Source organism: Notolepis coatsorum, assembly GCF_963971535.1.
Source record: "Notolepis coatsorum genome assembly, chromosome: 2".
NCBI classification, from domain to species: domain Eukaryota; kingdom Metazoa; phylum Chordata; class Actinopteri; order Aulopiformes; family Paralepididae; genus Notolepis; species Notolepis coatsorum.
Window position 1 is genome coordinate 42,563,628 of NC_140166.1, and position 26,252 is coordinate 42,589,879.

At 43.1% G+C, this 26,252-nt stretch overlaps 1 protein-coding gene across 1 annotated transcript in view; it reads left to right on the forward strand.

The window, feature by feature from the left end:
• Nucleotides 1-26,252, forward strand: part of LOC311223333 (piwi-like protein 1) — a gene marked incomplete at both ends in the record, with an annotated part of 79,627 nt that overhangs the window by 21,397 nt on the left and 31,978 nt on the right. Inside the window, 9 exon segments of the mRNA XM_084308125.1 lie at nt 2,335-2,524; nt 2,526-2,533; nt 3,144-3,252; nt 3,965-4,091; nt 7,079-7,196; nt 7,327-7,441; nt 8,484-8,671; nt 9,652-9,724; nt 10,164-10,364. Coding sequence (XP_084164251.1) covers nt 2,335-2,524; nt 2,526-2,533; nt 3,144-3,252; nt 3,965-4,091; nt 7,079-7,196; nt 7,327-7,441; nt 8,484-8,671; nt 9,652-9,724; nt 10,164-10,364 — 1,129 coding nt within the window.

Consider the following 26,252-nt stretch of genomic DNA (forward strand, 5'->3'; position numbering starts at 1 on the left):
GTCCAACTGCAGCCCTTCGCAGTAGGCAAGACTTCGAGAGGAGGCGGTTACAGGTGTTGCACAATCTGGTTGCAAAGAAGAAAAGATAAGGTCCTAACGTTAGTGTTTGAGCCAGGATGACTTGGGAGGGGTCAAGATGACCCCCTTTAAATTTTTTAGGGGGACACTGATATATTTGATACATTTTCTTTGTCCCTTACCTCTCCCACCTTCCTCTTCCCTGTGAACAGTTATACAAATAAAATGTGTTCATTTATTCAAATGGAGTGTATATATATATATATATAAATTATTGTTTAGAAAATGTTCAGGAAGGATTGTTTAGAAAATGTTCAGTTTTTTTTCTTAAGGCGCAATCACATCCCTGATGTCCACAATTTAAGATATAACAGTCCATTTAATGTTTTTAAGTGCTGCAAATCAGATTCAATTTTACACAATATTTTTCAAATAATGTGACAAAATAAAAATGCAAAATATTCAAGTATAAATAATAGATACAGCTAGCTACTACTGACATTATCACAATGTAAGTAGCCTAGCTATATCTATTCTATTGTGATGAAATATAGTAATGCATAATTTAGGCACCTTTAGTTTATTTTGTTTATAAAGGACAGTGTGTACTGACAATAATTTGCATTAAACAAATAGATTGGTGCACCAGATTTAGCAAGAAGCTATCATTTCCATCTATAGTCCTATGTCCTAATGTTACATAGCTATTTAATCACAATAGTGTCAATGATTAGCCTCGCCCTCTAGCTGGATCTATTGTGATCACCAGGGATCACTGTTAGAGTGCTGGTGTGTGTTGGGAAGCACAGTGTTTTCCCGTTATCCTGACATGGCTTTTGGAGAGTGATCTTCGCACATGTTTTGCCAGTCCACGGTATGTTGACAAACATGTTGACAAAACACCTTATCGCCGGTCATATAAAAGTCATTAGGATACTGCGCTGCTCTGAATTTAGGGCTTAGTGTGGAATTTCTTGCGACGTTAACGTTAACACTGAAGCAGCTAGACGCTTGGATATTGCTGCGTGTTGTAGCGTCCCCGGTTTTGATTGATTGATTGAAAAGTTTATTAACAGATTGCAGAATGGGTACAGTACAGTACAGCTCTATACATACAATTGTTAAGGGGATGCAGACCAGAGAAAGACTTTCGTCTTGTTTACATCAGGGTCCCCCATTTTCAATTCATCATAACATATATGACATACATGACATACAGATAGACAGTACTGCTACATCTATACATTTATGACATATCAGATTTGCAAATACAGTACTGTTTGTGATACAAAAGTGTCCAGAAAAGGAGTGTATATACATTTGGCGTAGAAACTGTACATTGGAGGAGGTTGGATGGGTGGGGTGGGGTTGGGTGGGTTGGGTGAGGGCTGTACATTGGAGGTGGGGGGGGGGGGGGGGGGGGGGGGGTTGGGTAGGGGACACACACACATTTTACACTGTACATTGGAATACTGACAAAGCCTTACTTGGTTATTTACTGTACAACTAGGTTAGGACATTTGTAGGGGCCAGTTTCGAATTGCAGTCTCACATAGGTGTTTTTTGAGAGTGTTTTTGAAAGTGGGTAGTGATTCACATTCCTTTACAGCTTTAGGTAGGGCGTTCCACATTGATGTGGCATAGTTGCGAAACGTGTTTAGTCCCTTGTTTGAGCCGAATCTGGGTTTTACATGATTTGTGGAGCTCCCTCTGGTGTTGTGATCGTGGTATTCACTGACCTTTGGGAAGTATTTTGACATGTACCCTTGTGTTTGCTTTGTACCATGTTCTCCCGAACATGGAATTTCAGTCCAGATTACGGCAAATTCTGCAATATTCCACGTTTACAGTCTATTCCATTTTTATTTGTAGATTCCGTGAACGCGGATTTCATATGGCTCTAATACTATCTGGTTTGTGCATTTAGCGCCCCGTGACCAGCCAACACCTGGGGAACGCTTTCAGAAGCCACCCGAAAGAAACTTCTCATTGTTTTTTAAATGCTGTCCTGCAAGGGGATAAAAGCTGAAAACGCCATAGTATCAATAAATGTTTTGAAGAGCAAATTAAAACTACTGTAATAAATACATAATAGAACCTTGTTTGGAAATATTGAAAGCATCATCCATTGTGCATGCATTAAACTATAATAACCGACACAAGCCAAGCTGAATGGCTCAAGTGTTGGGCCAAGAGCAGAGGTCAAAGTGCATCCATCTGTTTTTTGCCCATGTCCTGCTTTACGTTCCTTTTGAAAATCGATCTGTATACAGTATATTGTGTAAACCCTGCAATTGGTTCACTGTGTTTCACCAGGTTGACCATCTGGCCAGGCTTCACCAGCACCATTTTCCAGTCTGAGTCGGGCATCATGATGTGTACTGATGTGACCCACAAGGTGTTGCGCAGTGAGACGGTGCTCACCATCATGGTTAACCTGAGGCAGCATCATGGGGGCCAGCGCTTCAGCGAGGCCTGCACCAAGGAGCTGATTGGTCTCATTGTTTCTGACTAAGTGAGACCTACATCGGAATGCGTGTGTGTGTGTGCGCACGCATGCGTCATCTAGTTGGCATCTAACAGCTTCCCCTCTGAGCATGTATAAAGCCTTGATGCATTTGTTCTCTAAACATCCTTACAGATACGTGGTATAGTGGACATAGGACTACATATAGTGCACAGGGACAGCATGATGACTAGACATTTGACTCCATGCATTTAATGCTTAAGTATATCATTATCGTGCTGTGTTGTGGTTCCAGGTGATTAAGCCAATTATGCTAAAGTCTGACACTATTGATTGCGTTCCATCCCCCAGCAACTTATATGGGATGAAAAATGCTGCAACTAAGCGATGAAATCAATGTATTCCTTGTCAATCTTTCTGTATCTGATGGTCGTGATGTAGAATATCTTACACCAGTGTCCGTCTACACAAGAGAAGTCACCGTTAGCCTTCCTCTGCCCCCTCAGCTTTTTTTTGACACATACTGTACCATTCTAGTAGATCATACCTCCCCCATGCTGCTATAATGCCAGAATTCCCCAAGGGTCCGGTCCGATCAATGACTAAATGTAAATGTTAAAAGTTTCCTTATTAGGGTTACCACATTTTCTCCCCTCAGGTATAACAACAAGACCTACAGGATCGATGACATCGTGTGGGACCAGACTCCCAACAACACATTCACGAGGGGAGCCTCTGAGATCTCCTTCACGGAATACTACAAGACCGTAGGTTTTGTTGTACTGGATGAAATGTGTAGCCGGAGTTGTTGTGGGGGGCGTGTTGTATGAACCTCTGATAAAACATGAATTTTCTCATTCATAAAAAAAATTATTCTTTCGGAAAATCCCAATTGGATTTTTTTTAATTACTACATGAAAAGGCTGCCAACTCAATGATTTACTTTGTATAGAAGATTATGACAAACCAGAGTTTCAGATGCCCTCAACGGCTCAACCCCACTCTGCACTCTAATCATTAGGTTTCAATCCAACATGAATGAATTGATCCTGAATCAAGTAAACATTGTATATGGTACTTTTTTGTGTGGAATGTGTATACAAATGTGAAGGTACTGAAATCAGTCGGCAATAACAACATATGCAATTAAATCCTATCAAGGTATTGGTTCAAAGCATTATTTTGATGGATTATTGAAAATGAACACATTAACCACTACAACTGCTATACATTTTACAGATTGATTTAGTCTAAGTCAGTTAATTCCCCCCAAAAATGTTGAATACACAAATGTTGCTGGGGGAACTGATTCACTCAGCATGAATGGACTATAGGTCAATACAAAATCGACCTATTAAAAATAATCTATTTCAAATCGATGCAGTTGAATCGTCACCTTAGGATCGATTCATTGCGATTGCTACACCCCTACTTCACATCTATGACAATGTATCATTGTTATTGTTATCTGCCTTCCAGCAATATGGCCTGGACGTCACTGATAAACAACAGGTACTGCTCGTCAGCCATGTGAAGAAGCTTGGACCTGCTGGTGCTGCTCCTCCTGGACCCGCCCTGCTTGTGCCAGAGTTCTGCTACCTCACAGGTACCAATTCACTCAGAGCTCACCTCCTTATGTTTTAACACATTTCAATGTATTAATTAATTATCGTCAAGCAATGCCATGAACGCAGCTCTATGGCCACGGTTGTCGTTTATTAGTATTGCCTGTTATATGATCACATGGACTGGATTGCACCAGTTTGTTTTAAGGGATTACTAAATTCAAGAAAATTCTTTACTAAACCCCTAGTAAAGTTTGCTACATTAACACTACTGTCTCTAGCTAACATTAGCAGCAGCAAATGGTAAGATTGCAAGCTAATTAATTAACATCCTTGCCGTCTGAAACACTCAACACCGTTATCGATGTAACATTAGCTACCAATTTTAACTGGCGTGGCTTTGGCTAGCTAGCTATAGCTAACGTTAACATAGCTAGCTAGCTAAAGTATCTCAGGTCCATCTCTCAAGCCAGCCACTATAGTGTGTAAGCTTTCTCAGATACGTAGATAAGTGTTTACGATTATATAATGATGGTCATATTTTTATATATATACATGGTTATGGCATGGTTATTTTTGTATAAATTATAACTTACACGACTGTCTTGGGAGGTAGAGCAGTCGTCTGATAATCCGGAGGTTCCCGATTCGATTCCTGGACATCACTGATTGACACGCAGATTGATTCACTGGTTTCTAAGTGTCCTTGAGCAAGACACTTAACCCCTAATTTCTCCCAATGAGCAGGTTGGCACCTTAATGGTTGCCTCCGCCGTCGGTGTGTGAATGGGTAAAATGTGAGGAACAAATTGTAAAGCGCTTTGGATAAAAGTGCTATATAAATTCACCATTTACGATTTACACCACCTTAGGGCTATGTATAAATATTTAGTAGTTACTAAGCTCTACGTAATTATAACTAGTGTGGTGCAACCCATTGGGATTTAGTAATGACTAAATCTTGATTTAGTAAATACTTACACTGTCTATAACTAGGAATAGTTTGCACTTTATAAGACGTGGTGCAATCGACTCCCGTTTGCCTGCCAGGATGTCTGCAATACTATGGATAGGTTGTTGCAAGAATTTCATAAAACTACACTTCCCAGCTCAGGCCAGCCCCTGTCAATCATCCCCTGTCAGTGATTTTCGGTATCATATCTCACGGGTGGAACAAACCTGAACATTATTGCCATAAAATAGAACAAAGTTAGTTTCTTTACCTTTCTGTGAACGTCTAGCAAAAAAACGTGTTGCAATCTGATGAAAAATGGTGGAGAAATTTACATTATATAAAAATAACTACTTAACGGTAGATTTCATTAACTGTCTTTGCTGCCCTGTCGGGCGCCTAGTGGTACAAAATCTAGATTGAACTCTGCCATTGTAAAGGGGAGATTTGGCACGATCCATAGATGTGTGACTTGGCCATAATAAGGTAATTTATAGGCCTGATATTCTATATTCATATTTCAAACTGCATGTGTCCGGATAGCAGAATTCAGTACTGTATCTACAAAACCTCCTGTAAATCATCTGCCCTTTATTCATTTGCTTAGATTTCTTGTTCACGTGATCTCAAGTAGGTGCTGAATGAGCTCAGTGGCAATGTTTCATGTCTGGTCAATTTTAGCATGGTGTTATTCACAGTCAAAGAAGAGGGGAAAAAAAGAATTGATATTCTCCTTTGGTTCGACAAAATATTTCTGATGCTAAGAATACATTCCCTGAGATCCATAGATGTCCCTAGATACCAAGAACATGCAAATTGTCCTTGTAGAAGTGGAGCAGTCATCTATTTACTTGGGTATGTATTTTTAGGCGAATTTTCAGAAAATATGGCTAGGGGTTAACCTGTTCCACCCGTGGTGAAAATCCGCCTAAAATATATACTTAGGTAAATGGAATATTGCTCCATTTCTACAAGGTCCATTTGCGTATTCTTGGTATCTAGGTACATCTATGGACCTCAGGGAATGTATTCAGTGTCAGAAATATTGTGTCTATTACTAGGCTTGTTTAAATTGTGATGAAACAAAGGAGAATATGAATTATGATTTTTCTTTGTGTCTTTGACAGTGAATATAACACCATGATAATAATGACCAAACTTAAAAAACTGCCACTGATCTCGTTCAGTACCTTCTTGAGATCATGTGTACAAAAAAATCGAAGGAAATTAATAAAGGGAAGATGATTAAACAGAAGGTTCTGTAGATACAGTACTGAATTCTCCCATCCGGACCAATGCATTTGAAATATTATTTGGAGGCTTATAAATTACCTTATTATAGCCAATTCGCACATTTATATATATATACATTATTTTTCAAATGCCAGAGTTCAATTTGGATTTAGTATCACCAGGCGTGCATAAGAACAGATAATGATATCTACTGTAATTTACTGTACTTTTTTATTTTCACCACAGTGCAACCATTTTGAAACTAATTTCAGATCTAATTGTTGCTACATGCCAACAATAGGGAGGAGAAACTAACTGCGTTTCAATATTTGTCAAACGTTACCTTTTGTGGCGTATGCCGAATAATAACAGTTATTGATATAATTCATTCAGAACGCTGAACTTTGAACCCCCACAGAATCTGCCAGGAAGTGTAGTTAACTGTTCGGAAAAATTCCAACGCTCATTGAAAGTTCTGGATGTCCTCTTCTCAAAATTACTACATTTTCCATCATTCAGCGACGGCCGCTAATTCAAAATGGTGGATATCCGCGATCACAACAACACATCTCACTAATAACACTTTATTGGTAAACAAACTATTGCTGAATATATACACTGACTGATGTTGTGATATGGTTATGATGTTTACTCTTGAATACGTTAGGAAAAAAACCCGCTAATTATGTCACAGTCTAGAGAGACTGATTTATGATGTGATGTCATTTTGGGGCAGGTACCGGTCCCGTCGGGTGGAAGAGGTTAAGTGTTTCTGGGTCATTCCTTAGATGACAAGATTTTAAACCGTAATCTGTATATCCACTATATTCTTTTACCCCACAGGGTTGACCGATAAGATGCGTGCCGACTTCACCATCATGAAGGACTTGGCCACCCACACCAAACTGGAACCGGAACAGAGGGAGTCACGCCTCAACAGATTCGTCGGCAGCATGCACAAGTGAGTCACATTGGGAGGTTCCCATGGACTAAATGGTTTGAAACTATATGACTTGAGCTTTGATAGAGAAATATCAATATGTCTGTGGACTTGTGATTTGGTACTGAATGATCCTCAAACTTTTTTGCAGAAATGCTGAAGCACAGGCGGAGTTGAACACTTGGGGACTTAACTTTGACAACAAACTTCTGAGTCTGACCGGCAGAGTCCTCCCTGCAGAGAGGATTACCCAGGGATCCCGTTCGGTATATAAAATGATAGTGATTAGTAGGGGTGGGACGATGCATCGATCCAGATCGATACATCGATCTAATTATCAATGATCCAATAGCATCGATGCAATGTAAAAAGATCGGTTCATATCGATACTCTTATTTTGAAAATTCCATGGGGAGTCTCTTATATGCCCAACAGCAGTAGCATGTGAAACGCCTGTGCGTGAAGAGACGTTACAGCAGGGCTACAGAGTGTGCCTATTTGGTTGCAAATGGGGGCGGGCACGGCATTCTCCCTTTTTGTTTGTGTGCGCGTTCGCGTCCCATCTCTGGTCTTTGGAAAGACATGAGGTCAGAGGAGTTTGATAGTATTTACTGAACATAAAAGAATTGAATACATAATAAATGTATACATGATCATGCAACATAAAATAAATTGTTGTAGGAACGTTTTGGGAGAGGGAGGGGAGGGGTTTTAGGTTCCAAAATGTTTAATTAAAGTTTAAAGCTCAATATATCAAAACGTGGCACATTACAGAACAGGTCTATTTGTATTAAAAACAATAGATTGTTTTTCATTTAAATGTCTGGAAGAGCTAAAAAATAAATGTTAAATAATATTTTGAGTTGATCTAAATGTTACTGATTGTGTTAAATGGGCATATAATATCTCATATCGATCGCAGGCACCTGAATTGAATCGTATCGTATCGTGGCAGACTTTGTGATATCAGCAAATATTGTATCATTGTCCAAAGAATCGATATTAATTATGGTTGAAGAAATATGGAAAATTATGGTTAAAAAGGCATTAGCAATGATGATAGTCAATCTGTGGCAGCCCACCACAGCAAGAACATTTGTAAGAAAACATTACAATTTATTTTTATTATCCCTGAAAAGGACATCTAGAATGGGCCCATTGCTTAGAATGAATACTTTTATCCTATCCAGGTAACGGTTGCTCTGCTACAAGCTGCAATAAAAAACGATTAGGACTACGATTTAGACGTGTGTGTCCCAAAAATGGCATAAAAGAAATGACGAGATGGAATTTTTGTGTGTGTCCTAGTATGATTACAATCCACGGACTGCCGACTGGTCCAAGGAGATGCGTGGGATGCCTCTGATAAGCTCCCGGCCACTGACGAGCTGGTTCCTGTTCTACACCGACCGCTATGCCGGCGAGGCTCATGCCCTCCATGAGACTCTCCACAAGGTCTCAGGGCCTCTGGGCATCCGCATGGGCAAGGCTGTCATGTGAGTTCTCAGTCCAAGACAGAGTTTCTCTAAGCTATAGGATCGGTTTCAGGGTGGAGAATTACAACCAGCCTCCAGCCAAATGCTGGTTTAAAAAAAAGTGTTTGGTGGTAAACGTCATTTGGAGATACTGTTCTGAGTCTGGTAAAATAGTTGGTGTTTGGTGGATTTTTAGATTTACCTGCTACTATGACCATCAGTGGATGAAAAAAGTTCCTGCCCATGGCTTCCTAGGACCAGGCCACTGAGTCAGCACTCGTACTTTTAAACTCTTAAGCCCTAGCCATATTTTCGCCTAAAAGTACACACCCAAGTAAATGGAAGATTGCTCCACTTCCAGGTCCATGTGCATGTTCTTGGTATCTAGGGACAGCTATCGGGGAATGTATTCAGTGTCAGAAATATTGTCTGTTACTATGCTTGAGTAAATTGTAATGAATTTACACCATGCTAACGTTGACCAGGCGCAGGGTTCGCACAAGGTCATTTAAGTGCTTAAAGTGCTTGATTTTGGGGGGGAAATCGAGGCCTGGAATTCCTTAAACAATCTATAATTTTTTTTATCTAAAGTACAGTATAACTACTTGTCAAAAATTGGTTTTAAGCCATAAATATTGGATCCGATTTTTCTTTTCAATAAGAAACAGCATTTAAAAGTGAATTGTATCCTTGCCCTATGTACATCGTCTTGTACCCATGACCTTTTTTCTAGTTTTTCTCAAATTAAGAAAAAAAAACTGGATCTCATTTCATTTATACATCATAACACTTAGGTTACACTTTATTATTCAGTTGTTTGTGGTTGTTAAATTATTATTATTATATATATTTTTTAAATATCCAAATCATATAATTTCCTTGTGGCCTGGTAGCAGATGTATTGTTTGGGTACCATTGCTCTATAAGTGTTGCCCATATAGTCTCAAGTTTACAACTGGAAGGATGGATAGATATTTCCTAATTGTATTATCTGTATCTAGTGTTGAGTATGAAGATCGGCAGGAGTCACTGTTGAGGGCCCTGCAGCAAAACGTGAAACAAGACACCCAAATGGTTAGTCACAGATTGCCCCATAAAGCCTGTACTTTTTAGTTTCTTTATTCATTCAAATGAAATGCATCTTTGCTTATAATTGTGATGATTTGCAACCCTCTGCATGTACAGTGCATTCTCCCATGTGTAGAGCGCTCCAATACAATGTATACAAATTTAAACTCATAATAAAAATTCATATATTTCTATTAAAAGGTTTTGCCTTACATTATATCTGCTTATGATATATAGTAAAAGGCTTATGTTTCTATCTGCATATGACAAGGTAAATATATCAAATAACTCCTATATTTCCATTTTATTCCCATAGAAAATGTCCACATTTAGAATATTCCTGATGTTTTGCAACCCTTTAACTCACTGAACATACTATGGCTGTAATAAGAACCTAATGCTTTAAACCATAACTGTAGGTGAACTAGTTGGTTCTCTTCATTAGGTGGTAGTGATTCTCCCCAGCAACAGGAAGGATAAGTATGACAGTGTGAAGAAGTACCTCTGTGTGGAGTGTCCCACCCCCAGCCAGTGTGTGCTGGCCCGCACCCTTGGCAAGCGTGCAGCCCTCATGACTGTGGCTACCAAGATCGCACTGCAGATGGCTTGCAAGATGGGAGGAGAACTGTGGAGCGTGGAAATCCCTGTAAGTTGTGCTGTTACAATAGACATATCAAGACCCACCCTATTTCCTGATCCTCCAATCACAATTTGCTTCTCTCGAACAAGGGAAGCAACAGCTGTGATTGGAGGATATAGAAAACGGGCTTGAGAAGGTAAATTAGGCTGATTGATTTTGCACATAATCTCACAAACGGTGTTGCATACATTCATACATTTTTATGTTAATTGAGGATATATTAGTTTTAATATGGCCACCAGTGATGTCATTGGACAATGGATCATTGTGTTGTATTAACACTTTGATTGCCTAAGGCTAAATTCATGATATACCATCTGTTGCCAGCTCTATTTAACATGGAGAAGTTCCCCTTCTTTGCAGGGCTATAACTGTTTAAATTCTATTGCTAGATTGCCATTATTAGGGCCCATTCAAGGTCCTATATGTATTGTTCATGGTGTAGCAACGTTAAACCTTTTCATTCACATATTCATACTAAAATATGATCTAAAGTATAAGTATGTTTTCATCTCTTTCTGCAGCTTTCTCCAGAACGTGATTTATAGCCCCAAATGCATTATATTGATGATGAAATACAGTTTGATAGCAATCGGCGCGATATAAAAAATTCCAACTGGAAGTACTTCTGGAAGTTACTACACGTCATCTGATGTTGACCGGAGGGGCGAGGGGGCGTTTATAATTCCGTGGGCAGCGTTATACCATTCATCTAATGTGGGACATATGTTCATCAGATCAGTTAGTATCGAACACGGAAATATTACACGCTAAAACTCACCCCAGTCTCCGCGGGCCGTTGGGCGATCAGCGTGGGGTAGACAGTTTTCCATTATGGGATGTAAAAATACCCGGTCCATTTCCAGGTTGTATAATGGTATATACGTCCAAATCATGTTGTTTATCGAGTTATTGGCAACGGATCGCTATGTATTGTGTCAAGATGGAGTCGCGGGAGCTATAGAGAGTGTGTGAGGTTTGGTCCGCTCCCCACCCACACGCTCCATTCCTTTAAGGTACTTTGTTGATTAATTGCATTCCCCGCCACACGCTCCGTTCCTGTAAAGTGCCGTGTTGATTGGTGCTCTCCCCACCACACGCTTCTGGAGCAATGATCAATTTCATCCCGCAGCTGTCACAGCTTGTAATCAGCGCCCTGTGGCTTTATATACCCTGATCCCCCTACTATCGATGTTGGATCGTTTTGAATAACTCCTGCATTTGCCTGTCTTCCCCGTCGCTGTTCCCTGTCTGTTGCTCTCCAGGACTTTCGTGAAGAATCCCTGTGGAGAACCTGATTCCCCGTTCGGAGCTGCGCCTCGCTATCTGCCCGCTTTACGCGTTGCGCTCTGGTGAGTTTTTGGAAACAGTTCTTTTTGGATCACCAGTTTTTTGTGTGTTTGTGAAACACCGAAGAGATCCCGTTTTTGTTTATACTGTTCTCACCTATTTTTTGTGTTGGATTTACACTTTGGATTACCGTATTGTTTTTTCTCTGGACTCTGCTAACTGTGTGTGGTACACCGAGGATCAAGTCACTTGGATATTTATTGGATCAGTCACCTCTCTGTTTCTGTTGTGCGCTGGGCTAACTCAGATTTCTCTCTCTCTCCGTTTCCACCGGGAGTGAAAGCTGGGAGGATCTGCAGAGCGGCTTCAGACGTCACAAGCTAATTCCTCACCACCACCTACTGGGAGAATCTGCAGAGCCGCAACAATCTTCACATGCCAGATTCCCCGTTTGTTCGGTTGCTCAACTTAATTCAATCTTGTAACTCTGAAAATAAATACGCCCTTGCTTTGGCTAACTCTGAAACAACTCTCTCTGTGCCGTTGCGCTTGAGGTCGGTTACAAACCCTAACAGAGTGGCCGGAAGTAATATGGGTGATCAGCACTTCAGCCACATCACTTCCTGTTTGGCGCTTCTGCCGATCGGCCACCAGATGGCGCTCTTGAACCGCTAGAGGATTGAGAGGAGCTCTGAACTGTGTGTGAAGGCTGCGGATGGAAAATATGATTCCGATCACAGATTTTTGAAATATTGATATCAAATACGAGTTACGGCGTCTTCGGCAACTTGATCATGGCGGGGAAGGACGCCTAAACTCGTCCTTTGGCAACTAAAGTGTTAATTACAGCTGAATGACATGAGGTGTGTGTATATGTATATATATATATATATATATATAACAACAAGTAATACCTTGTCTTAACACATTTAGTGCCACGCCCCTTCCGGGAATTGAGCCGTTGTCTCCCATCACTCTGTTCAATGGAGAGACGGCCGTGTTTGCGAGTGCTTAAACTATATGAAATATAGCTATGGATCTAATAACACCCATTGTCAATTGTCAGTGAGTTGCTTCTGGTTAACATGCAAAAACAGATTGTTTTTTCATCCATACATTTACGTTTTATACCGTTTTGAATGAGTATAGTTTGGGTGCTTCTGAGTAATCACAGGAAAAGACGCGAAAATAGCCCTTTAGCGAAATCCAGTTATCACTAGGGATGGGTACCGAATTCGGTACTTTTGAGGTACCGAACCGAAACACGTCGGTACTACCGAGTATCGAATGAAGTGAGAAACCGAATTTTTTTTTAAAAAATATATTTTTTTTTACTTTTTTCTTTTCATGTCAACGTTCACACGCACAATATATGCTTACCTTGGATTTGACTTGATTCAACAACAAAGCAGTCGGAGCAATGACAAGCCGAAAACTGTCGAAATTGTAGTTATTTGAAGTTTGGATTTTTTTTTTGCGACTGAGGTAGGTAAATTAAATTTCTTGAGACTAAAGTACAGAAAAAAGGTACCGTTGGGTACCGGTATCGATTCACAGGTACCGGTATCGGTTCAAATGTGAAAGGTACCCATCCCTAGTTATCACGTTGTCATTCTTCGCCTGATTATCTAATCATCCGGATATCAATCTAGATTATAGTTATGTCTCCTCATGCAAGAATGAAATGGGGCTTGGACCTCCTGCGCGCCACCAACGGCACACACACAGACAGCTTCAATCGCGGGAGAAAGAAATATCAGATCAATGCAAGATTGGATATATAGTGTTCTTACCTTGTCTCTGATGTAATGCAAAGGAAAATCCAATTATCTGATCGCCATTTGAAGTACTGGTCGCGGGAGTCCGTGCCACGTTATTCGGCATTGCATATGAACGAAGGGTGGGGGCAGCCTCGTTGATGTATGGTGGTGACCGCTCGTCCTGTCGGAGTATTTAAACCCTGCCCACACGGCTCAGCTCGGCCCAGAAAAAAAAATACATGGTTTCTAATGGAGTGCAATAGCGGCCCCAAGGCGTTAGAGGGCGGTATTGACCGTCTGCAATCTCAGACACACTCAGAACAGCATGCACAAGGTGCCTCGTTGAATTATGAATGGCAATAGTGAATAAAAGAAATGGAGACAAAAACGTAGATCTACGTTAACACTTTGAGTGCCAGCCGATGAGAGATCTCGTTTTTAATCGTAGCGATTTTCATAAATCTTTCATCAATCTAGCCTCACGTTACCAGTGGGGATGTGTCTGAACTCGAACAGGGAAAATACCGCCCCCTATCGTCTCTCCGGATGGTACTGCACCCCTTTGAATTGGATTGAATGAAACGCATGGAGAAAAAAGTCCTGCTTCCACATTTTACTTGTCAGACAAGTAACCGGAGACGATCCAAGTAATCGCCCACCACCAGAACAGCAGAGAATGTGTGTTTCCAGTACCCAGCGTTGGATCAATAAACGCGATCGATATTTGGAATGGCGATCAGGAATTGGAATAATCCTTTTGGAGAACATCTGATCTGAGGTAAGGAATCTATTTTACCAGTCTTGGGATAATCGGAGCTATTTTCACCTATATATCAGCGTGTGCCATATGTGTATGTGTGTGCGATCAGGAAATAAGATAATTGATTTTTCAGCCCGCTTCTATAGCGTGCATAAGTACACATATACTATCGATAATCTAGCATTTTTGAAAACGATTCATAAATAGGCCGAAAAATGACAACGTGTTTTGTGTATTCCAGTAAAGGGCGTTTATCACAGAACCTTTATTTTTTTCTGAAACTTTCAAAAAACGAGCGTTTTTCAAAATGGTATAAAAAGGAAATTAACAGATTAAAAAACAATCCGTTTCGACAATGTTGACTGCAAACAAGTCATTGATAAGCGACGGCCATATTAGACACAGCCATAATTTAAGATATAGTTTATGCGTTCGCAAATATGAGAGCTCTGTCATTGAAGTGGGTGGTGGCATGCAACGGGGTTCCGTGTTAACGGCACTCAACCATCGGGCCACAGAAACGTAGAACTACGTGAACGGCACAGGAAGTGTTAAAGAGACTGCTACCTTATTGAAACGTGGTTTACTTGAACTTGAGGACTGCATACTTTTTTTGCAAAGCATAGCTTTATACTTATAGCACATGCATGAGCCTGGTCTCTTTTTAAAGATCACATTCTGAAGTTACTAATGCAAAAAAGGATAATCACTTTTAGTGCTAATGAAATCGAGTAACAGAGGTTTGAACTTGAGTTGAACTTGTGTACTCACATTTTTCTTTAGTGGTTGCAAGATTCCAGATTCCATTATTCCAGCATAGAGGTATGAGCAACTGTCACCTAGTTACTATATTCGCACCCCCCCCCACGTCGGGTATCGTTGGAAGTGGACACTCGTTGGCTACAACGCTGACCATCATTTTCGCCATCAGCGGTCAGGTATGAGCAACTGTCACCTAGTTACTATATTCGCACCCCCCCACGTCGGGTATCGTTGGAAGCGGACACTCGTTGGCTACAACGCTGACCATCATTTTCGCCATCAGCGGTCATTGGTCAGTTCTGGAGCGTATACAGTCCGTCGTGGTCATCATAACGTGCGGCCTGTAAAAAGACACTCACCTGACATATCGTCATGTAACTCGAGAACAGGCACGAAATTGGTTGAGTGAGGTGGCATTTGAACCGTGGCAAATGGATGTTTCGAACGGTATATATGTTTGGCGAGAAATGCAGCCCCAAGCCGGTAGACGCACGCAAGTGCTCGTGGGAACGTATGCGTAAGAGGTTAACAACAAGGATTCAATGTTCCTGATGACATCACTGGAGGCCATATTCAACTCATTACTCAATAACAGTCGAAACTAAATGAATGTGTGCATAACTGTTTTTCAGGGATTGGGCGGCTACGTGGCGTAGTGGGCAAGGCGCTCGCCATAAAATCTGGAGACGCTGGGCTTGCCTGTTCGAGCCCAGCGCTCCACATTTGCTTTCAGTTTAGCTGGTCGTCCGTACTAATACACATTGGCCGTATTAGGGGGTGGGAAACTGATGGGTGGGGATCGGGCGTTGTGGACAGCGACTCCTACAGGTCGGTTGGTGCGCCTGCGCAGTAGAATCAGGAAGTGTCGGGGGCAGCGTGAGCCTCCCACGCGTTACTCCTCGCCACTGAGAGATCGAGCTGCGCAGGTGAAAAGATGCGACTGCTGTTACCTCAAGTACCGGAGGGGACTTGTGCTATGTATGACTTAGTCCACATTGCAGCCGGCTTGTGGGAGGCAAGAAACAGCGTTCGTGACAGGGGAGGGTTGAATTGGATGATACGAAATTGGGATGGGAGAAAATATAGAAAAATGGGATAAAAAAAAAAAGTTTTTTTTGCTCCGTCTTGAGACTGATTTCCGTCAATTTGATTCAGAGTCGTGACAGATTTTCCGTCAATTGGTTACCTGGTATAATATGATTTGTAGCCAATCAGCAGCTTCAAACATGAGGAAAAAGGGATTTTTTTTCCTGCCGCGCCAAGCAGAGTCATTGGTGTTTGGGTGTGCGGACTGATATTGGCGAACAATAATGGACACAGGCCACGCAGCGACTCAAGAGACAGGAGTACGCTAATAGTTCGTCGTCTGAAAGATACATTTCTGACAGTGTTGGATCTAACTAAATGGATTTATTGACAAATTTATGCCACGACCACAAAGCTTATCGAACGGTTAGCGGCAGCGCGACGGCTCTACCGTTGAGTCTATATGAAAATGTAATTGTAGTGCTGTCAGACCCTGATACGGGTTGTCTTTTCCTTTTAGCTAGCGCTATTAAATAAAAATATACAGTGGAGGTTAAAATACGAATATGACTTTGCCTGAAAAATAGAGTTCAGTCAGGAGATGTTTTTTACATGACGCACCCCCGTGGAATTGACTTTACCATAAATCATAGGCTGATATACGCTACATTATCTTTAAACATATAAATGTTACAGGACAAAAGTAATAGATTTAATCACTTTTATTCTTTTAAACTTGGTCCGATCGACCTTGAGCATACAGACAGTGAACAGGCAGGTAGATCCAGTAGCAGAAACGCATTCACATCATTGGGCTATGTCAGAAAACACATGTGCACAAATCCTGCATTAGGCCTACTTTAGCGGACAAACCCCAAACCAAACACAACTTATTTCTCACGTGTTGATCTACCTCTGATACTCATCGGAGCCCGTATGAGCGCTGAAACTTGATTACGGTTGAGCTAGTAATGCTGAAGGCTCCGATGTGTCGGAGGTAGATAAAAGCGTGATAAATAAATGGAGATGGGCTTGGCTCTACGAAACGGGGTATGATGAGCCTTTTTAGTTCATGGTGTAAAAAACTAAAAGAGCCAGGTGTGTTTTTGCAATGTATGCCATAGGAAATTACAGTATGGCAGTAATGGGAAAAGGGTGCTAGCTCGCCATCAATCAGAAGCTAGCCACAAGACTCGCAGAGTCAGGACGGTAGGCTACAACACAGTAGTATATAGTCACAGTTAGGACAGTAGGCTACAACACAGTGGTCTATAGTCACAGTCAGGACAGTAGGCTCTACAACACAGTGGTCTATAGTCACAGTCGGGACAGTAGGCTCTACAACACTACAGTAGTCTATAGTCACAGTCAGGACAGTAGGCTACAACACAGTGGTCTATAGTCACAGTCGGGACAGTAGGCTCTACAACACTACAGTGGTCTATAGTCACAGTCAGGACAGTAGGCTCTACAACACAGTGGTCTGTAGTCACAGTCAGGACAGTAGGCTCTACAACGCAGTGGTCTATAGTCAGTCAGGACAGTAGGCTACAACACAGTCAGGACAGTAGGCTCTACAACACAGTGGTCTATAGTCGGTCAGGACAGTAGGCTACAACACAGTGGTCTATAGTCACAGTCAGGACAGTAGGCTACAACACAGTGGTCTATAGTCACGGTCAGGACGGTAGGCTCTACAACAGTGAATGTATTCCCAGTGCAGACATATTGTGTATTACTAGGCTTGCTTAAATTGTGATGAAACAAAGGAGAATATGAATTATGATTTTTCTTTGCATCTTTGACGGTCAATAACACCATGCTAATAATGACCAGACATGAAAGACTGCCACTAATCTCGTTCAGTACCTTCTTGAGATCATGTGTACAAAAAAATCTAAGGAAATTAATAAAGGGAATATGATTAAACGGAAGGTTTTGTAGATACACTACTGAATTCTCCCTTCCGGACCAATGCAAATTGAAATATTATTATAGAATATATAATAGCAGGCTTATAAATGATCTTATTATAGCCAATTCGTGCCAAATCTTATATTTCAAATGCCAAAGTTCAATTTGGATTTAGTATCACCGGGCGTGCATAAGAACGGATAATGAAATCTACTGTATGTACAGTAGCTTTTTTATTTTTATCAGGGTGCCACAATTTTTTAACTAATTTCAAATCTAATTGTTGCTACATGCTAAAAATAGGGAAGAGAAACTAACTGCGCTTCAATATGTCAATAACGTTAACACTTTAATCGCCGGAGACGCCGAAACTCGTCATTCCCCGCCATGCTCATTCTGCCGAAGACGCCGTAACACGTCTTTGATATCAATATTTCAAAAATCTGTGATCGAAATCATATTTCTGCCCCGGGGACCTGAGATATACTGCTGAGTCCCACTCAACTCTCTAACGGTTCAAGAGCGCCATCTGGTGGCCGATCGGCAGATCGCCCAACAGGAAGTGATCTGTGGATGAAGTGGTGCTCACCCATATTTCGTCCGGGCACTCGCTATCGTTAGAGGGACTCCATCTTGACACAGTGAACACCGATCGGTGCAAATAACTCGATAAACAACATGATTTGGACGTATATACAATTATATAACCTGGAAATGGATCGGGTATTTCTACATCCCATAATAGGAATATCTCTGCTCCACGCCCCACGGGGTGAGGAAGATACGGTAAGATTCAGCGTTTTTTTTTAACGTGTTCCATATAAACTGCTCTGATGATCATATCACCCACACTAGATGAATGATATAACGTTGCCCACGGAATTATAAACGACCCCCCGCCCATCCGGTCAACATCAGATCATACGTAGTAATTCCTAGAAGCACATCCAGTTGGAATTTTTTATCTCGCACAGATTCCTACCAAACTGTATTTGATCATCAATATAATGCATTTAGGGCTATAAATCAAGTTCTGGAGAAAGCTGCAGAAAACGATAAAAACATACTTATACTTTAGACCGTATTTTAGTATGAATATGTGAATGAAAAAGTATAACGTTGCTACACCCTGAACAATAGATATAGGACATTGAATGGGCCATAATAATGTCAATTTAGCAATACAATTTAAAAAGTTATAGCCCTGCAAAGAAGGGGAACTTCTCCATAGACAAATAGAGCTGGCTAGGGATGGTAAATTATGAATTTAACCATGGCGATCAAAGTGTTAAGTTGTGTGGTTTATTATCCCGAATAATAATGTGAGGTTTTGTCCGCTGCTCACCAACTTTCTCTGTTTTCTTTAAGCCTACTGTTAGAAATTCCCTTCTCACTCACTCTCTCTAGCCCCCACCCTCTCGTTCTTTACTCTCGTTTACTCTCAGTGGCCACACCTGGACTATTATCAATTACCTCTCGCACCTGTGGTGGCAGGCTAATTAGTTCCCCTGTGGGCTTTAAATACCAGGGCTCTTCCCCTCGTTTCGGGTGGGGTCGTGTTGTATTCATGCTGAGTCATATTCTCTAACATCTAGACTCTTTCGGGAGATCCTCTGGTCTACCAATGCTGTATATGGATTTCTCCAGCCTTGAGATGTTTTGCTCCAGCCTTCGTCTGCTGTCGCCGTAGCCTGTGGAGGAGACTGTTCTGCGCTCCCAGTACTTCCACGGGAGGCACCCCAGCGCTCCACTGCAGACCCCAGCGCAGCTGTTCGTCCTGACGCACATCTAGACCAACGCGCATCTCCCGGACCCTCGGGCTTGGCACGCTCTCCAGTCACCAGCGCGCAACGCGCATCTGCAAGGGCTTGGCACGCTCTCCAGTCACCAGCGCGCAACGCGCATCTTCAAGGGCTTGGCACGCTCTCCAGTCTCCAGCGCGCAACGCGCATCTTCCAAGGATCCTCGTGCTTGGCACGCTCTCCAGTCACCAGCGCGCAACGCGCATCTGCAAGGGCTTGGCACGCTCTCCAGTCACCAGCGCGCAATGCGCATCTTCAAGGGCTTGGCACGCTCTCCAGTCTCCAGCGCGCAACGCTAGGGCGGGCCATACTTTTTTTTTTTTGGAAAATCAATCGAGTGGGGTGTCTAAAATATGTGTTTTTTTGTGGGGAATTCAAATATGGGATTATTTTTCTAATCGGATAACTCCTACCTACATTGTTTTGGATTTCAAAATGGCCGATTTGACAATTTTTCACCCCTTGGCCATACATAGATGCCAACATGAATCTGAAGGAAATCCTAACATGCAAGGTGTCTAAATGATGTGTTTCTTAATGGGGAATTCAAATATGAGTACATTTTTGGGATAGGATAACTCTAACCTACATCATTTTGGATTTCAAAATGGCTGATTTTACCATTTTTCACCCCTTGGCCATACATGGATGCCAACATGTATCTGAAGGAAATCCTAACATGCAAGGTGTCTAAATGATGTGTTTCTTAATGGGGAATTCAAATATGAGGTCATTTTTGGGATAGGATAAATATAACCTGCATAATTTTGGATTTCAAAATGGCTGATTTTACCATTTGAACCCATTGGTATTGTATTACAAAATTGCAAAGATAAAAAATATATGGGAAATCATTTATAATGACAAAGCCATCAAATGTATTAACAAGTGAACTGTATATAACTGGATACAACTCCAAAGATCAATAATAATAATACTAACAATAATAAATTGTATTTGTAATGCACACAAACACCTAAGTGCTAAATCTCGATCTCCTGACTTCTTGAACTTTGCCAGGTTCCAATATCTTGATTGGACTCATTCTTGGATGGCAAGATCTCCTACTGTACTGCTTTAGCCACCAACCTACAAACACAAACTTAAAGTCAACGTCAGCCATAAATAGGTGAGCTCTTTCCAGAACTACTCAGCAGAAACCTCTGTAACCATTTTAACAAACGTCTCAATGTATTGAGAAAATCCATGGGGCTCCATCAATCCTCTATCTTCTTAAAACATTGGAAAGGCAGGGGATGGAAAAGAAGGCAGAGAAAAGGAGAAGGGGCAAAGAAGAAAGCTTTGCAGCAGCAGACAAGGTTGCCAGGAAGGATGTTGAGAGCTTCCTTACAGTCCCTGAAGTTGAGCTCATTCCTGAAACTGACCCTGCAGCTTCAGCAAAGCTACGGAAAAATTATGATGAGATTCCAAACATCGCCCTTGCTAGTGTAAGGTATGGCATAGGTCTAAGGCCAACTGCAGCTATAGCAACTGCAGCTCTGATTGATGCAGGACTCATCTTAGAAGATGACACAAGTAAAGTGATTGATAAGAACAAGGTTAAGAGAGCACAAGAAAAGTTGATGCAAGAGCTGGGGGAAGAGTTTGAGGAGAAGTGCAGGGAGGAGGGGGGGATCTCCTGTATCCTCTTTGATGGGCGGATTGACATGACCAATGTGATGATGGAAGCTGAGGGCAGTGACCAATCTTTTCCTGCAAAGATCAAGGAAGAACACTATAGTGTTGCTAGTGAGCCTGGCAGCAACTATCTGTTCCACTTTACACCAGAGAAAGCAACTAAAGAGGAGTCCCATGCAGAGAAGATTGCTAAGGTCCTGTTTGCCTGGCTGAAAGAGAGAGGTTCTGATAAGACCTTGTGGGCCATTGGAGGAGACTCGACCAATGTCAACACTGGAGTGAAGGCAGGTGTAATGCGGAAGCTGGAGCTGCACCTGGGGAGAAAGCTGGTCTGGTTGGTGTGCAACCTGAACACTGGTGAACTTCCACTGCGCCGTCTCATTGTTGAAGTTGATGGGGCTACTCTGTCAGACAACAAATTGTCTGGGCCAATAGGACAGCTCCTTGATTCTGTTACAGACTTGGAGATCAATCCTAACTTCACCAGGATCTTTCTTGGCCCTCCGCTGATCAAGCTGCCTGAGAAGATCATTCAAGATCTCTCAACTGATCAACACTATGGCTATAAGCTGGTCTGTGCAATCAGGGATGGAGTGCTTTCTGCAAGGCTGGCTCTGCTGGAGATTGGACCGGTAAACCACAGCCGCTGGCTCACCACAGCAAACAGACTCCTCAGGCTCTGGGTGTCAAAGCATCAACTTAAAAGAAAGAACCTGAATAATCTACAATGCATTGTGGAATTCATCATTGGAGTGTATTATCCATGTTGGTTCAACATGAAGGTCAAGCACTCCTGGATCGAAGGGCCTAGGCACATCCTGTTTCAGCTGGACTGCCTCAAGTCTCAGAGGAAGGAGGTGCTGGATGTTGTGATGCCAACTGTGAGAAGATCTGCTTGGTATGCCCACAGTGAAGCCATCCTCCAAACACTGCTGTGCTCTGAGGATCAAAAAGAGAGAATTGAGGGGTTGGAGAGAATCCTGGCCATCAGGGGAGAGGGGGATCCAGACACTCAGCTGGGAGACTCCTCCTTCAGGATCAGAAGAACACCTCACATCAATAGTGACGCTTCCAGCATTGGTGGCTTAATCAGCTGGTCAGAAGATTTGTCAGAGCCAACTCTCACCTGCTCCCTAAGCACCTCCGAGGTGAAGAACTTAATCAACACCCCCATGGAGGTTCTCGACTGGCCTTGCCACACACAAAGCATCGAGAGGGTTGTTAAAATGGTGACTGAAGCCTCTGCTAAGTACTTTTCACAAGAAAAAAGGGATGGAGGGATCAGGGCTCAGGAGACCAGCAGGAGGCTGATGTCCAAGAATGAATCCAAGCAGGACTTGTGCAACCTGATCAAATTTAAGAAGATAGAGGATTGATGGAGCCCCATGGATTTTCTCAATACATTGAGATGTTTGTTTAAATGGTTACAGAGGTTTTTGCTGAGTAGTTCTGGAAAGAGCTCACCTATTTATGGCTGACGTTGACTTTAAGTTTGTGTTTGTAGGTTGGTGGCTAAAGCAGTACAGTAGGAGATCTTGCCATCCAAGAATGAGTCCAATCAAGATATTGGAACCTGGCAAAGTTCAAGAAGTCAGGAGATCGAGATTTAGCACTTAGGTGTTTGTGTGCATTACAAATACAATTTATTATTGTTAGTATTATTATTATTATTGATCTTTGGAGTTGTATCCAGTTATATACAGTTCACTTGTTAATACATTTGATGGCTTTGTCATTATAAATGATTTCCCATATATTTTTTATCTTTGCAATTTTGTAATACAATACCAATGGGTTCAAATGGTAAAATCAGCCATTTTGAAATCCAAAATTATGCATGTTATATTTATCCAATCCCAAGAATTACCTCATATTTGAATTCCCCATTAAGAAACACATCATTTAGACACCTTGCATGTTAGGATTTCCTTCAGATTCATGTTGGCATCCATGTATGGCCAAGGGGTGAAAAATGGTAAAATCTGCCATTTTGAAATCCAAAATGATGTAGGTTAGAGTTATCCTATCCCAAAAATGAACTCATATTTGAATTCCCCATTAAGAAACACATCATTTAGACACCTTGCATGTTAGGATTTCCTTCAGATTCATGTTGGCATCCATGTATGGCCAAGGGGTGAAAAATGGTCAAATCGGCCATTTTGAAACCCAAAACAATGTAGGTAGGAGTTATCCGATTAGAAAAAGAATCCCATATTTGAATTCCCCACAAAAAAACACATATTTTAGACACCCCACTCGATTGATTTTCCAAAAAAAAAAAAGTATGGCCCGCCCTAGCGCAACGCGCATCTTCCAAGGATCCTCGTGCTTGGCACACTCCTCCTCGCAGACGCACCCCGATGCGTCTCTCGGTTCCGACGCGCACACCAAGGTGTGGCACGCCACTCTGTTCCTCGGCTCCGACAGCGGCTACCCGGTGGACGACACCCTCGCCACCGCCGCTGTTCCAGCACTCTGTTCCTCGGCTCCGACAGCGGCTACCCGGTGGACGACACCCTCGCCACCGCCGCTGTTCCAGCACTCTGTTCCTCGGCTCCGACAGCGGCTACCCGGTGGACGACACCCTCGCCACCGCCGCTGTTCCAGCACTCTGTTCCTCGGCTCCGACAGCGGCTACCCGGTGGACGACACCCTCGCCACCGCCACTGTTCCAGCACTCTGTTCCTCGGCTCCGACAGTCGGCTACCCGGTGGACGACACCCTCGCCACCGCCACTGTTCCAGCACTCTGTTCCTCGGCTCCGACAGCGGTTACCCGGTGGACGACACCCTCGCCACCGCCACTGTTCCAGCACTCTGTTCCTCGGCTCCGACAGTCGGCTACCCGGTGGACGACACCCTCGCCACCGCCACTGTTCCAGCACTCTGTTCCTCGGCTCGGACAGCCAGCCACCCGGTGGCGATGCCCTCGCCCCGCTGCTGTCCCTGTACCATTACGCATACGCCTGGGTGAGTTTTGATTGTGATGTCACTCACCCAGCGTAATGCCTCTTGCCCCCGTTCCCGCTGCTGTTTCCTGTACCATTACGCATACGCCTGGGTGAGTTTTGATTGTGATGTCACTCACCCAGCGTAATGCCTCTTGCCCCCGTTCCCGCTGCTGTTTCCTGTACCATTACGCATACGCCTGGGTGAGTTTTGATTGTGATGTCACTCACCCAGCGTAGTGCCTCTTGCCCCCGTCTCGCTGCTGTTCCTGTACCATTACGCATACGCCTGGGTGAGTTTTGATTGTGATGTCACTCACCCAGCGTATTGCCTCCTTTAGTTCTCACTTAGTTAGTAGTTTGGACATTTCATCTCCCACTCTGTTTTAGTTCTCACTTAGATAGTATTTTTGGACATTACATCTCCCCCTGTGTGTTTGCCACACGAAGATATTATTACTTTGTTACTTTGCTTGTTTGGACTGTTCTGCATCTGCTCTGTTTGTTCCCTTTTGAATATTAACCCTCTCCTCTGTTCTGCAGAGCGGCCCAGATGTTTTCCCACCAGTCCCCAGTTCCTCCCTGTCCCCAGCCCGCCTCCGCGGGTCTCTGTCCCCAGTTTCCTCCCTGTTCCCCAGCCCGCCTCCGCGGGCCTCGTTCCCCTCTGTCCCTAGTTCTCCCCTTTCTAGTTCCACCTAGTTCCTGGTCCCAAGTTCTCCCCTTCTAGTTCCACCTAGTTCCTTGTCCCTAGTTCTCCTAGTCCCCAGTTCTCCTGTTCCCTAGCTCTCCTTGTCCCGACTTCTCCTAGTCTCTAGTTCCTCTGTTCCTTTAATGTTTAGCGTTCCTTTAATGTTTTCCCCTAGCGTTCATTAACCTTCCCTTAGTGTTCCCTTTTCCTGCCCGCCTCTTAAAGGCACCTAGTTTTTCCCCTCTTGTTATATTCCTGTATTTGTGTTCTCCCTTAAAGGGACAGTGTCCTTTTTCCCTGTCTCTCAATAAATATCTGTTTCTTGGCAAACCATCATACCTGTCTTGTGTTGTGCGATTGGGGTCGGTTACAAACCATAACAGTACGACCCCACCAAATCGACGACCCCAGCCAGCACAGACGGTGTATGTTGAGTTTGCCTTTTTTTTTTCTTGTTCCCTCTAGCTCCCCTCTAGCTTCCTTGTTAGCCTGTTAGCTCCCCTGTTAGCTTGTTGGTCTCCCCGGTTAGCTCCCCGGTTAGCCTGTTGACTCCCCCATTTGCTTCCCTGTTAGCCCTGTTTAGCTCCCCTCTTAGCCCTGTTTGACCCCCCTGCAGCTTGTTAGGCCTCTACTACCAGCATGGCCCTGTCTGCTAGCTTTGCCTCGGCGGCTAGCACAGCCTCTATGTTAATGCAGCCCTTACTGCTGGCATAGGCCCTGTTGCTAGCCATGCCCTGGCAGCTAACCCTGTCCCTCAGCAGAGCCCCAGTCTGCTAGCTGAGCCCCGGCTGCTAGCACAGCCTCTATGTTAATGCAGCCTTGCAGCTGGCATAGGCCCTGTAGCTAGCCAGGCCCCAAGCAGCTAACCCGGTCCCTCTGCATGGCCTCCACTTTTTTGTGTAGTTTATCCCACTGCTAGGACTGCCCTTTCAGCTAGCAAGGTCAGTTTATCTCCCACTGCTAGGACTGCCTTTTCAGCTAGCAAGGTCAGTTTATCTCTCACTGCTAGGACTGCCTTTTCAGCTAGCAAGGTCAGTTTATCCCACTGCTAGGACTGCCCTTTCAGCTGGCAAGGTCAGTATTCCCACTGCTAGGACTGCCCTTTCAGCTAGCAAGGTCAGTTTATCTCACACAGCTAGGACTGTCCTTCCAGCTAGCTTGTTCTCTCATGCTGGTCCAGCCCTGTCTGCCAGCCTAGCTCCGGCAGCTAGCGCAGCCTCTATGTTAATGTAGCAGTACAGCTGGCATAGGCCCTGTAGCTATCAGTGCCTTGGCAGCTACCCCTTCCCCCTGCTAGCCTAGCT